This window comes from Zingiber officinale, chromosome 11B (genome assembly GCF_018446385.1).
Source record: "Zingiber officinale cultivar Zhangliang chromosome 11B, Zo_v1.1, whole genome shotgun sequence".
NCBI classification, from domain to species: Eukaryota; Viridiplantae; Streptophyta; class Magnoliopsida; order Zingiberales; family Zingiberaceae; genus Zingiber; species Zingiber officinale.
The window spans coordinates 68,213,795-68,229,122 of record NC_056007.1 but is presented as its reverse complement, the minus strand read 5'-3'; the positions used below and the strand labels follow the sequence as shown (position 1 = coordinate 68,229,122).

At 42.7% G+C, this 15,328-nt stretch overlaps 1 protein-coding gene across 1 annotated transcript; it reads right to left on the bottom strand.

The window, feature by feature from the left end:
- Window positions 1-7,145: 7,145 nt before the first annotated feature.
- LOC122034726 lies at window positions 7,146-8,721 on the bottom strand. Its single transcript, XM_042594064.1, has 2 exons — window positions 8,649-8,721; window positions 7,146-8,510 (listed from the first exon to the last, which is right to left on the bottom strand). The coding sequence occupies exons 1-2, from the start codon at window positions 8,657-8,659 to the stop codon at window positions 7,241-7,243; spliced, it is 1,281 nt and encodes a 426-aa protein (XP_042449998.1). The 5' UTR covers window positions 8,660-8,721; the 3' UTR covers window positions 7,146-7,240.
- Between the last annotated feature and the right edge of the window lie 6,607 nt (window positions 8,722-15,328).

Below are 15,328 nucleotides of genomic sequence, written 5' to 3'. Positions count from 1 at the left end.
AAACAAAAACATTTTGTTAAACCTTATAGTGTATGTGAGATGTTCCCAAGTTGCCCAAATTTTTGTCCCAATTACTCTTGTCATTTTAATAGTCCTTATTGATCATGGTGAAACTCTAATGACCTAAGGAGCCAAACACATTCCCAACTCCCTCCTTAAATGACTAAATTCATTTTCCGGAAGGGGTTTGGTGAAAATATCAGCTAGGTTTGACTTTGACTCAACATATGTGAGTGCAATGTCTCCCCTAGCTACATGATCTCTAATGAAGTGATGACGCACTTCAATGTGTTTTGTCCTTGAATGATGGACTGGATTTTTAGTTAGGTTAATCGTGCTAATGTTATCACATAGCACTTGTACACCCTTGTAAGAAAATCCATAATCCTCTAAGGTGTGTATCATCCACAACAATTGCGATACACTCTCTCCCATGGCAATATATTCAGCCTCGGTCGTGGAGAGAGCAACACAATGTTGCTTCCGACTTGACCAACTAACTAAAGATGACCCTAAAAATTGGCAACCCCCACTCGTACTTTTCCGATCCAATTTGCACCCAGCATAATCGGAATCGGTATAACCTATCAAGTCAAAAGACTCGGTACGAGGATACCAAAGACCTACTCTTATTGTGCCCTTAAGATATCTCAAAATTCTTTTAACTGCAATTAAATGAGATTCCTTTGCACAGACTTGATACCTAGCGCACATGCCCACAGCAAAAAGTATGGTCTACTGGCTGTGAGATATGAAGACTACCGATCATGCTTCTATATTGCGTTAGATCAATTGGTTTTCCACTCTCATCATTGTCAAGGCGAGTGTTTGTCGCCATTGAGTGGACACTTCCTTAGAGTCACTCATATTGAATTTTCTGAGCATCTCTTGAGTGTATTTTGCTTGATGGACATAAATACCATCTCTAGTTTGTTTGATTTCGAGTCCAAGGAAGAAAGTCAATTCTCCCACTAGACTCATCTCAAACTCACTCTCCATGTGAGTGATGAACTCATTTAAATAGCCCTTGTTGTTTGAGCCACAAATTATGTCATCGACATATACTTGGGCTACAAAAATATTTTCACCATCTCTACGTAGAAATAGTGTTGGGTCTATTTGTCCTCTAACAAAGCCCTTCTCTAGTAGGTATGTTGACAACCTTTCGTACCAAGCTCGTGGTGCTTGTTTAAGCCCATAAAGTGCTTTCTTGAGCTTGTACACGTGATTTGGAGATTCGGTATTCACAAATCCCGGTGGTTGTTCAACATAAACTTCTTCCTTAATGAGACCATTTAAGAAGGCCGATTTTACATCCATTTGATAGAGCTTGAAACCTCTATGTGCAGCAAAAGCTAGCATTAAGCGAATGGACTCTAATCGGGCCACTGGAGCATATGTCTCATCATAATCAAGGCCTTCAACTTGACTATAGCCCTTGGCTACAAGTCTTGCCTTGTTTCTAACTACCTCTCCCTTTTGGTTCAATTTGTTCTTGAAGACCCATTTGGTTCCAATAATGGTGGTCTTCTTAGGTCTGGGAACCAAGTCCCATACTTGGCTCCTTTCAAATTGACCTAATTCGTCTTGCATAGCTATGATCCACTCAGGATCATGCAATGCCTCATCAATTAATCTAGGTTCAATTTCTGAGATCAAAGCGACCTCATTGGACTCATTTCTAAAGAATGACCTAGTCCTAACCCCTTGATGGATGTCTCCCACAATCTGGTCTTGGGGGTGACTAGTGTCTAACCTAGACTGCCTTGGTGCTGATGGTGCCTCATGAGTGGTCTCACTTGGCACAGACAAGGACTCAATATCAGGCAATGGATCCACCTGAGTTCTTTGTTGTCCTTGCTCATCATTATCAGAGTCAATTTCGACTCTTTCGATGTTTTGGTCATTCAAACTTAGCCTTCTAAGTTCGAATTGAATTTGTTCTACATCCCTTGATTGATCATTTAAATTAGGGATTTCTTCAAAAGCTACATCAGAGGACTCTTCAATCAATTTAGTCCTACTGTTGTAGACTCGATAGGCTTTGTTGGTGAGTGAATACCCGACCAGTATCCCTTCATCAGCCTTAGCCGTGAACTTCCCAAGATGATCCTTTGTGTTCAAGATAAACACCTTACAACCAAACACCCTAAGATGTTTAATTGTAGGTGGTTTCCCAAACCAAAGTTCATGAGGGGTCTTTCCTAAAAATCTGTGTATTAGGACTCGATTTTGCACATAGCAAGCTGTACTCACAGCTTCGGCCCATAAGTAGCTCGGCAAAGAGTACTCATTGAGCATGCTTCGTGCAGCTTCCTGTAGGACTCGGTTCTTTCTCTCCACAACCCCATTTTGCTGTGGGGTCCTTGGAGTAGAGAACTCATGTCTATAACCCTTCTCTTGACAAAACTCTAAAAACCTATGGTTTTGGAATTCACCACCATGATCACTCCTAATGGTTTTAATTGTGGTTGATTTTTCATTTTCCGTTCTTCTACAAAAAGAAATGAAAATATCTATGGTTTGGTCCTTATGTTTCAAAAAGAAGGTCCAAGTATATCTAGTGAAATCATCAATAATCACAAGACAATATCTACTTCCATTCAAAGATATTACACTACTGCAATCAAATAGGTCCATGTGCAATAAGTCTAACGGAGTAGAAGTACTTACAATGCTTTTACCTTTATGAACCGCTTTTGTTTGCTTACCCTTTTGACATGCATCACATAGTTTGTTCTTTTGATATTTGATGCTTGGTAAGCCTCGCACTAATCCTTTGTTTGCTAGCTTCCGGATGTTCTTCATGTTTACATGTGCCAACCTTCTATGCCATAGCCAAGACTCTTCTTCTTTCGACATGAAACACTTAATCAAAGCATTAGTAGCACTTTTAAATGATACTTGATAAATATTGTCTACCCTTGTGCCTACTAGTACTGTGTCAAGTGTGTCAATGTTGTTAAACAATCATTGACTTGAATGAAATTCAATTGTGTAACCCGTATCACACAATTGACTGACACTTAGGAGATTAAAAGTCATTCCCTTGACTAGAAGGACATTCTTGATATGAAGACATTCGGATATATGAATGTCTCCAACTCCTATTACCTTAAGACTACCATTGTTACCAAAGGACACATTACCTCTACTTTTGTTTTGAAGAGAAGCAAATAGAGATTTGTCCCCGGTCATGTGCTTGGAGCATCCACTATCAACAAACCAAGTTGATAGGTGCTCCCCCTCGATCAATGCCTACAAGATACGAAAGATAGATGTTTTAGGTACCCAAATCTTGGGACCTAATGCATCTACAAGAAGTGACCTAGGAACCCATGCTTTGGTCATACCCTTCCTAGTTCCATGAACCCTAGAATCATTTGATCTATGGTATTGGGTCCTAGACACTAATGAGATAAAACTCGATTCTTTGGGTTGATAACCTATCCCGGCTTTGTTGTAGACTGCCCTTTGGGCATTTAAGATCATGTCTAATGTCTTAGAGCTAGTTGAGAATTTCTCAAGCATTTTCTTGAGCTTCTCAACCTCACTCTTCAAAGCCTTGTTCTCATCTTCAAGAAGCTCTAGATGAAGGTCATCAACCTCATCTTCCCTAAGAGCCTTTAGCATTTCTACTTCTTCTTTTAACAATTTATTTTCTGTTTTCGACTTTTTAAGCAATGTAGATAAATGAGTAATAGTCTTATAACATTTTTCTACATGAGAAGAGGTTACCTCTTCACCATCCGAGGATGATGAGGCCGCGTTTGAAGCATCACTTGAGTTGCCATCGCTTCCGGAGTCCTCCCTTGCCATGAGTGCTAAATGGCGAGTGCTCTTCTCCTTCTTCTCTTCTTCCTCGGATGAGCTTGAAGATGACTCATCCCAAGTGGCCTTAAGGGCCTTCTTCTTTTTGCTTCTTTCTTCTTTCTTCTTGGCTCGTTCTTCCTTCTTCTTGGCTCGTTCTTCCTTCTTGAGCTTAGGACACTCACTTCGGTAGTGCCCTTTCTTACTACATTCATAGCACGTAACGTTAGATTTATCAATGTTCGGATCATTAGGTTTACCTTTGTATCTTCGGCTTCTTCTCATGATCCTCCTCACGAAATTTGCCATTTCGCTTGATGACGATGATTCGCCTTCGTCATCGGACTCGGAGGAAGAGGTGGATGAGGAGATCTCCTTTTCTTTCTTCTTTTCCTTCTTCCTTCTCCCATCCTTGCTCCTTTCTCCTGCAACAAGAGCAATACCTTTCTCCTTTTGGCCTTTGTTAGCAAGTTCATGTAATTCCATTTCACAGAAAAATTCATCTAACTTGACAATTGAAAGATCCTTGGATACCTTGTAGGCATCTACCATAGATGACCACAAGGCATTCCTAGGAAAAGCTTTAAGTGCATACCTTACAAGATCGCGGTTTTCTACATGTTCATCTATGGAATGGAGACCGTTAATGATCTCTTTAAACCTACCATGAAGTTCACTTACATTCTCATTTTCCTTCATGGTGAGGTTCTGGAGTTGGTTGAGGAACAAGTCTCTCTTGGCAATTCGAGAGTCCCGAGTTCCTTCTTGAAGCTCAATGAGCTTGTTCCATAGATCTCTTGCACTAGTAAAAGGACCTACCTTGACTAGTTGGTCCTTGGCGATTCCACATTGCAAGGTGACCATGGCCTTGGCATCGGCTTGTGCTTTGCGGAGTTGTTCGGTAGACCACCTTGACGATTCGAGCTCCTTACCTTCCTCATCTCTTGGTGGTGTGTAGCCTTCCTTGACTGAGAACCACATGGCAATGTCCGTCTTTAGGTAATACTCCATGCGTCCCTTCCAGTACTGGAAATCTGCCCCTTCAAAGTAAGGTGGTCGATTTGTGCTAAAACCTTCCCTCATGGCCATCTCTTTGCTCTTAGGTTGTTAAGCCGGATGAAGAGCTCCAAGCTCTGATACCACTTGTTAGGATCTTGGATGGCTAGAGGGGGTGAATAGCCTCTTCAAAAGCTAAAACTTAAAGATAAAACTCACACGAGTGGTTAGCGCAGCGGAAAACAAGTTAAGAACAGAATAAGAATAAGAGAAGAAACAAAGCAAACCACAGTGACTCAAGTGTTTACGAGGTTCGGGGATAACTTGCCCCTACTCCTCGGTGTCCGTAAGGTGGACAAGCCGATCTTCGGTAGATCAACCCCGGTGAACACCCGGCTATGAACTTTCTCCTTCTCGGTGGAGTGACCTCTCAACAAAATCTCAACAGGTATGTAGAATATAGCACAAGACTTACTGAGCTTGGTGACTTAGGAGAATGAAAATTAAGCTTACAGTCACGCGAAGGTCAGTGAAACAGAGAGCAAGTCGAGACAGCCGCTTCTCAGCCCCGAGCGTCAAAGCTTTTGCACCGATCGACAGAGAGTTTTTTTTTCTTTCTTCCCCAAAGAAAAACTTCTACTTAACCCTCTCTTCAACCAGCCTTTTATGTCTCTGCCATCTCTGCCTTTCGCCCGCAACGGATCCCTGCCAAACTGCAGCAAATCTCTGCATCCAGCCATAGCATCGCCAATCACGCTTCTTTCTCATCTGATCATCTGAGCTCACACCAATGGAATTCTGGTCTTCACTGGTGTCTCTGAGCTCCACCCAATCACCATGAGTTGAGCTGATCGATGCCAGATCACCGCCAGATCGCAGCCACGACTTTGCTGCTTTAACAGGTTTACAGTGGAACATAGCAAAAGTCTCTCTGGTATCCTCTATTAATGAAGCTCAATTTGAAATCAACCAATTGCAAATTACCAGTAACCTGCACCTCAAAATCTTGCAGCAGATGGTTAGAAATATTTAGGCAAAAGCAACTTTGAATCAGAAAGAATCAGAGAAAGTGCATGCAAAACAGACTATAGTATGGATCGGTCGGCACCCGATCCATACGCTCAAATCTCTTTTCGATCGTATCGATCGGTGCGGACCGATCAGAACTAACTGATCGGTCCTCGCCGATCGGTGTCACAAGACAAGCCCGATCGGTCTCCGGACCGATCACCATCAACCGACCGTCCCGAGACCGGTCGATTCGATATCTGATAGCATCGAGGTATTCGCAGATGCTATCGAGTTCTCACGATCGGTCGGCGACCGATCGTAACAACACAAGATATCGAGTGTTTACCGATCGGTCCGTAGATCGATCGGCACACTTAGTCACCGGATCGGCCGCGCCGATCACCCGTGCCCCCTGGCGCACCGGATCGGTCATCGACCGATCCAAGGTCGTGATTTAAGAGGCAAGCTTCCAAGCTTGCTACCCTTAATCCTCCAGAGACCGAGCTACCGAGCTCTTCTCCGACTATACATGCCAAGTTTCCATACTTGACTTCCCAATACCGTATGTCCGATCACCCTTGATCCATCTGGATTTTCCTTGCTCAGCTTCACTCACCGGGACTTTCCAATTGCTAGGCTTCACTCACCAGACTTCCAATTGCCTGGCTTCCTCACCAGGACTTTTCCAATTGCCCAGCTTCACTCACCAGGTTTTTCACTGCTAGCTTCACTCACGGGACTTCCCAATTGCACGGCTTCCCTCACCGTGACTTTTCCAATTGCCCGCTTCACCACGGGACTTCTCCAATTGCACGCTTCACTCACGGGACTTCTCCCGTGCCAAGCTCCTTGCTCGGACTTTTCCCAATCAGATTAATCAGGTCAACCAAGTCAACCCTGATTTGTCCGAGTTAATTCAATATCGATTGAAACTTAAATCGGTGTCAACATCAAAACAACATCCGGGTCGGATCAACAATCTCCCCTTTTTGTTGTTTGACAACACGATTTAAGTTTAGATCAGAAATGCTTTCATATCCATAATTTTAGGGAAATCGGGATCCTCCCCCTAAGACGGATATATCTCAAATATCTTCTCCCCCTTTTTCATATTGAGTTTACAATTCGTCTCTAAACTTCAAATACTCTCTCCCCCTTTGTCAAACACCGAAAAGGTATATATATAAAAAAATATGAGGACTGACAAACACCTCCCCCTTAAACCCATATCATAATCCACAAAAAGAAGTAAGATATGATAGAACTCAAGCAATGTCATATACATAGCATGAAAAAGATATCATAGGAGTACAAAACGCATGAAAATAAACATAATGTCTAAAGTAGCAACCATCCAGGACAGGCAATCAACATCGTATCTAGAACAAAGTAGCACAATCAACAATCAATCACATAATCAAAATCAACTCGCATCCTCATCATGAGGAGCAGTGTCATCAGCAACAGGATAAGAGAATCCCTGAGGGGGTACGCCGCTGCCTGAAGATGGATCGTCTGTAGAAGGCTGAGGTGGTGGGTGGCTGGCCATCCATCCCATAAACGCCTGATGAGTAGCCAGCTGATGTCTCTGTAGGGTCTCAAAGCGTCGGTCAATGTGGAGACGTAGACCAACGAACTCAGCAGCCACCATCTCCTCGTGGCGATCAAATCGGTCCTCCAACTCCGCGATCTGCCAGCGCAGATCTGGATCCGCCTCGACAAGTGCAGCTGGAGCAGGAGCACGAGCACCCTGTCGTGGGAGTGGTAACTCACCCAGTGCCCTCCCATCCATCCACCTAATGGTCCCATCCTGACTGAGGATGCCAGATTTGGAAAACGCACGCTTCCCAAGTCGACAATCCTGGCGAACCATCTTCACCAACCTCCCCTTAGAGACATCTATACCCAAAGTCTCGAGCCAATCAGTAATGACATGCCCATAAGGCATATAGACATTGTCGCCGCTTGGCGTGCTATGGAATACGATGGATGCATAGATATTGGACATGATATCAAAATCTAGACGCCGACGTAACCCGTAAAGCATCAGACAGTGATACGGGCGAATCTCTGCCAACGATTTAGTGGTGATCGGTAGAAGACATTGTGTGACCACTTTAAAAAGGATATAGTCAGGAGGAGAAAGGCTAAGGGCTGGAAATGTGGGAAAGTCGTCATCCAACTCATTTAATCCATCCTGTCTGGGGTGTCCAAAGAAATACTCATAGATTGAGTCAGGTGAGGCATCGAGAGGAGGAGGCACGGGGTCTGGCAAATCAGGGTAGAAAGAGAGCAACCCCGTACTTACACGACAAGCCAAATAACCCAAGAAGTCAATCATATTGAAATCAACGTTTTGCTTAGCCACTCGGGTTCTATAATTACCATCCAAAGTCTGATGAAGATTATTATAGAATTCCGAGACTAAGTCAAGGTTGATGTCTCTCTCCAAATATACCAAGGTGTCAAGTTTGTAGTAGGCGATAGTTTCGGTTATGGACGGACAAAATTCGTTCATGTACTTCTTATCAACCGACCTACACGGGAGCAACTTGAAAGTCCTGTCCTTAAAGTTTTTCTCAAACTGTTGGTTCGGGAATCTCCCCGAACTGGATGGTTGAGGTCGGGAAGAGGTAGGAACCTTAGATTTGGACTTATCCGACTTAGAGGTACCCTCCCCTGCAGATTTCTTCCTAAGGATGGGAAATGGGACATGACCGGGGTACACATGGGAGCACAAGACCACAACAGATGAGTACCGACCCAAAAACGCAAATGCAGTGAGAACTAAATTAATGCTAAGGATGAATGGAATGGGAAGAGGAAGTTACCTTGGAGGCATTACTTCGTTCGTCGGAGAAAGAACCGAGGGTCGGCCGGCGCTGGGAAGAAGAAACGAGAGAAGCGGAGAGGTAGGGTTCGCGTGAGACGCCAAAGAGTGGGAGGTTTTAAGAGGGTAGGTGACCAACCCGATCGGACGGCCGTCCGATCAGGAGAAGGATTGAACGATCAGATCCTTGGATCGGAGATAGCGGATCGGTCCCTGGACCGATCAGGCATCCTTCAGATCGGTCCCGGGACCGTTCAAAACGCGAACAAACCTATCGGAATTTCCTGATCGGTCCAGCGACCGATCAGTGTCTGATACTTCAGACTTCTGATATCTGAAACTCGTATCAAAAGTCCTAAATTTTGTTCCAACAACTTCCTAGGATCCTAGAAGCCCATAGATTATAGTTAGTGATATCAGATGGATAATTCCTAATGATTTGCTCTCAAGAATTGAACTCATTCAAGGCTTAGAAATTCAAAATTTAAACCTTCTCGATTCTTAGCTTCAAAATCAGTGAATCTCCACAAACTTAGGAAATTGCTGAAACTACAATCTGTAGTGAAGCAAAGTCCCAAAACTGACATAGGCTACCTATAACCTATTCCAAAATTCGTCCTCTCTATGATTAGTTTCAAGTTTGTCAAAATAAGTCTTAGTTCCTAATACTTCTTTATCAACTTGTCCTAACATCAATCAAAGTCATGAAATGTATCAAGCAAAAAGTATCAACCAAACACATTAACTATGTTAGACAATTTCTAGACAAAAGTCCAACCAAGATTCCTTGGTTGGAATGTATGAGTAAGATCTAGGAACCAAATACACATGAATTGTGTAATGGTGTTCCCCAAACTCAATTAATGTCTCTTCAACCTAATTATTCAAGGGATGCATGATACATTTTGAATAATTTGTTGATCCTAGCATCTCACCCCATTTCTAGCAAACAAAAACATTTTGTTAAACCTTATAGTGTATGTGAGATGTTCCCAAGTTGCCCAAATTTTTGTCCCAATTACTCTTGTCATTTTAATAGTCCTTATTGATCATGGTGAAACTCTAATGACCTAAGGAGCCAAACACATTCCCAACTCCCTCCTTAAATGACTAAATTCATTTTCCGGAAGGGTTTGGTGAAAATATCAGCTAGGTTTGACTTTGACTCAACATATGTGAGTGCAATGTCTCCCCTAGCTACATGATCTCTAATGAAGTGATGACGCACTTCAATGTGTTTTGTCCTTGAATGATGGACTGGATTTTTAGTTAGGTTAATCGTGCTAATGTTATCACATAGCACTTGTACACCCTTGTAAGAAAATCCATAATCCTCTAAGGTGTGTATCATCCACAACAATTGCGATACACTCTCTCCCATGGCAATATATTCAGCCTCGGTCGTGGAGAGAGCAACACAATGTTGCTTCCGACTTGACCAACTAACTAAAGATGACCCTAAAAATTGGCAACCCCCACTCGTACTTTTCCGATCCAATTTGCACCCAGCATAATCGGAATCGGTATAACCTATCAAGTCAAAAGACTCAGTACGAGGATACCAAAGACCTACTCTTATTGTGCCCTTAAGATATCTCAAAATTCTTTTAACTGCAATTAAATGAGATTCCTTTGCACAGACTTGATACCTAGCGCACATGCCCACAGCAAAAAGTATATCGGGTCTACTGGCTGTGAGATATAGAAGACTACCGATCATGCTTCTATATTGCGTTAGATCAACTGGTTTTCCACTCTCATCATTGTCAAGGCGAGTGTTTGTCGCCATTGGAGTGGACACTTCCTTAGAGTCACTCATATTGAATTTTCTGAGCATCTCTTGAGTGTATTTTGCTTGATGGACATAAATACCATCTCTAGTTTGTTTGATTTCGAGTCCAAGGAAGAAAGTCAATTCTCCCACTAGACTCATCTCAAACTCACTCTCCATGTGAGTGATGAACTCATTTAAATAGCCCTTGTTGTTTGAGCCACAAATTATGTCATCGACATATACTTGGGCTACAAAAATATTTTCACCATCTCTACGTAGAAATAGTGTTGGGTCTATTTGTCCTCTAACAAAGCCCTTCTCTAGTAGGTATGTTGACAACCTTTCGTACCAAGCTCGTGGTGCTTGTTTAAGCCCATAAAGTGCTTTCTTGAGCTTGTACACGTGATTTGGAGATTCGGTATTCACAAATCCCGGTGGTTGTTCAACATAAACTTCTTCCTTAATGAGACCATTTAAGAAGGCCGATTTTACATCCATTTGATAGAGCTTGAAACCTCTATGTGCAGCAAAAGCTAGCATTAAGCGAATGGACTCTAATCGGGCCACTGGAGCATATGTCTCATCATAATCAAGGCCTTCAACTTGACTATAGCCCTTGGCTACAAGTCTTGCCTTGTTTCTAACTACCTCTCCCTTTTGGTTCAATTTGTTCTTGAAGACCCATTTGGTTCCAATAATGGTGGTCTTCTTAGGTCTGGGAACCAAGTCCCATACTTGGCTCCTTTCAAATTGACCTAATTCGTCTTGCATAGCTATGATCCACTCAGGATCATGCAATGCCTCATCAATTAATCTAGGTTCAATTTCTGAGATCAAAGCGACCTCATTGGACTCATTTCTAAAGAATGACCTAGTCCTAACCCCTTGATGGATGTCTCCCACAATCTGGTCTTGGGGGTGACTAGTGTCTAACCTAGACCGCCTTGGTGCTGATGGTGCCTCATGAGTGGTCTCACTTGGCACAGACAAGGACTCAATATCAGGCAATGGATCCACCTGAGTTCTTTGTTGTCCTTGCTCATCATTATCAGAGTCAATTTCGACTCTTTCGATGTTTTGGTCATTCAAACTTAGCCTTCTAAGTTCGAATTGAATTTGTTCTACATCCCTTGATTGATCATTTAAATTAGGATTTCTTCAAAAGCTACATCAGAGGACTCTTCAATCAATTTAGTCCTCTTGTTGTAGACTCGATAAGCTTTGTTGGTGAGTGAATACCCGACCAGGATCCCTTCATCAGCCTTAGCCGTGAACTTCCCAAGATGATCCTTTGTGTTCAAGATAAACACCTTACAACCAAACACCCTAAGATGTTTAATTGTAGGTGGTTTCCCAAACCAAAGTTCATGAGGGGTCTTTCCTAAAAATCTGTGTATTAGGACTCGATTTTGCACATAGCAAGTTGTGCTCGGTAGAGAGTACTCATTGAGCATGCTTCGTGCAGCCTCTGTAGGACTCGGTTCTTTCTCTCCACAACCCCATTTTGCTGTGGGGTCCTTGGAGTAGAGAACTCATGTCTATAACCCTTCTCTTGACAAAACTCTAAAAACCTATGGTTTTGGAATTCACCACCATGATCACTCCTAATGGTTTTAATTGTGGTTGATTTTTCATTTTCCGTTCTTCTACAAAAAGAAATGAAAATATCTATGGTTTGGTCCTTATGTTTCAAAAAGAAGGTCCAAGTATATCTAGTGAAATCATCAATAATCACAAGACAATATCTACTTCCATTCAAAGATATTACACTACTGCAATCAAATAGGTCCATGTGCAATAAGTCTAACGGAGTAGAAGTACTTACAATGCTTTTACCTTTATGAACCGCTTTTGTTTGCTTACCCTTTTGACATGCATCACATAGTTTGTTCTTTTGATATTTGATGCTTGGTAAGCCTCGCACTAATCCTTTGTTTGCTAGCTTCCGGATGTTCTTCATGTTTACATGTGCCAACCTTCTATGCCATAGCCAAGACTCTTCTTCTTTCGACATGAAACACTTAATCAAAGCATTAGTAGCACTTTTAAATGATACTTGATAAATATTGTCTACCCTTGTGCCTACTAGTACTGTGTCAAGTGTGTCAATGTTTTTAACCAAACATTGACTTGAATGAAATTCAATTGTGTAACCCGTATCACACAATTGATGACACTTAGGAGATTAAAAGTCATTCCCTTGACTAGAAGGACATTCTTGATATGAAGACATTCGGATATATGAATGTCTCCAACTCCTATTACCTTAAGACTACCATTGTTACCAAAGGACACATTACCTCTACTTTTGTTTTGAAGAGAAGCAAATAGAGATTTGTCCCCGGTCATGTGCTTGGAGCATCCACTATCAACAAACCAAGTTGATAGGTGCTCCCCCTCGATCAATGCCTACAAGATACGAAAGATAGATGTTTTAGGTACCCAAATCTTGGGACCTAATGCATCTACAAGAAGTGACCTAGGAACCCATGCTTTGGTCATACCCTTCCTAGTTCCATGAACCCTAGAATCATTTGATCTATGGTATTGGGTCCTAGACACTAATGAGATAAAACTCGATTCTTTGGGTTGATAACCTATCCCGGCTTTGTTGTAGACTGCCCTTTGGGCATTTAAGATCATGTCTAATGTCTTAGAGCTAGTTGAGAATTTCTCAAGCATTTTCTTGAGCTTCTCAACCTCACTCTTCAAAGCCTTGTTCTCATCTTCAAGAAGCTCTAGATGAAGGTCATCAACCTCATCTTCCCTAAGAGCCTTTAGCATTTCTACTTCTTCTTTTAACAATTTATTTTCTGTTTTCGACTTTTTAAGCAATGTAGATAAATGAGTAATAGTCTTATAACATTTTTCTACATGAGAAGAGGTTACCTCTTCACCATCCGAGGATGATGAGGCCGCGTTTGAAGCATCACTTGAGTTGCCATCGCTTCCGGAGTCCTCCCTTGCCATGAGTGCTAAATGGCGAGTGCTCTTCTCCTTCTTCTCTTCTTCCTCGGATGAGCTTGAAGATGACTCATCCCAAGTGGCCTTAAGGGCCTTCTTCTTTTTGCTTCTTTCTTCTTTCTTCTTGGCTCGTTCTTCCTTCTTCTTGGCTCGTTCTTCCTTCTTGAGCTTAGGACACTCACTTCGGTAGTGCCCTTTCTTACTACATTCATAGCACGTAACGTTAGATTTATCAATGTTCGGATCATTAGGTTTACCTTTGTATCTTCGGCTTCTTCTCATGATCCTCCTCACGAAATTCGCCATTTCGCTTGATGACGATGATTCGCCTTCGTCATCGGACTCGGAGGAAGAGGTGGATGAGGAGATCTCCTTTTCTTTCTTCTTTTCCTTCTTCCTTCTCCCATCCTTGCTCCTTTCTCCTGCAACAAGAGCAATACCTTTCTCCTTTTGGCCTTTGTTAGCAAGTTCATGTAATTCCATTTCACAGAAAAATTCATCTAACTTGACAATTGAAAGATCCTTGGATACCTTGTAGGCATCTACCATAGATGACCACAAGGCATTCCTAGGAAAAGCTTTAAGTGCATACCTTACAAGATCGCGGTTTTCTACATGTTCATCTATGGAATGGAGACCGTTAATGATCTCTTTAAACCTACCATGAAGTTCACTTACATTCTCATTTTCCTTCATGGTGAGGTTCTGGAGTTGGTTGAGGAACAAGTCTCTCTTGGCAATTCGAGAGTCCCGAGTCCCTTCTTGAAGCTCAATGAGCTTGTTCCATAGATCTCTTGCACTAGTAAAAGGACCTACCTTGACTAGTTGGTCCTTGGCGATTCCACATTGCAAGGTGACCATGGCCTTGGCATCGGCTTGTGCTTTGCGGAGTTGTTCGGTAGACCACCTTGACGATTCGAGCTCCTTACCTTCCTCATCTCTTGGTGGTGTGTAGCCTTCCTTGACTGAGAACCACATGGCAATGTCCGTCTTTAGGTAATACTCCATGCGTCCCTTCCAGTACTGGAAATCTGCCCCTTCAAAGTAAGGTGGTCGATTTGTGCTAAAACCTTCCCTCATGGCCATCTCTTTGCTCTTAGGTTGTTAAGCCGGATGAAGAGCTCCAAGCTCTGATACCACTTGTTAGGATCTTGGATGGCTAGAGGGGGGTGAATAGCCTCTTCAAAAGCTAAAACTTAAAGATAAAACTCACACGAGTGGTTAGCGCAGCGGAAAACAAGTTAAGAACAGAATAAGAATAAGAGAAGAAACAAAGCAAACCACAGTGACTCAAGTGTTTACGAGGTTCGGGGATAACTTGCCCCTACTCCTCGGTGTCCGTAAGGTGGACAAGCCGATCTTCGGTAGATCAACCCCGGTGAACACCCGGCTATGAACTTTCTCCTTCTCGGTGGAGTGACCTCTCAACAAAATCTCAACAGGTATGTAGAATATAGCACAAGACTTACTGAGCTTGGTGACTTAGGAGAATGAAAATTAAGCTTACAGTCACGCGAAGGTCAGTGAAACAGAGAGCAAGTCGAGACAGCCGCTTCTCAGCCCCGAGCGTCAAAGCTTTTGCACCGATCGACAGAGAGTTTTTTTTTTTTCTTCCCAAAGAAACTTCTACTTAACCCTCTCTTCAACCAGCCTTTTATGTCTCTGCCATCTCTGCCTTTCGCCCGCAACGGATCCCTGCCAAACTGCAGCAAATCTCTGCATCCAGCCATAGCATCGCCAATCACGCTTCTTTCTCATCTGATCATCTGAGCTCACACCAATGGAATTCTGGTCTTCACTGGTGTCTCTGAGCTCCACCCAATCACCATGAGTTGAGCTGATCGATGCCAGATCACCGCCAGATCGCAGCCACGACTTTGCTGCTTTAACAGGTTTACAGTGGAACATAGCAAAAGTCTCTCTGGTATCCTCTATTAATGAAG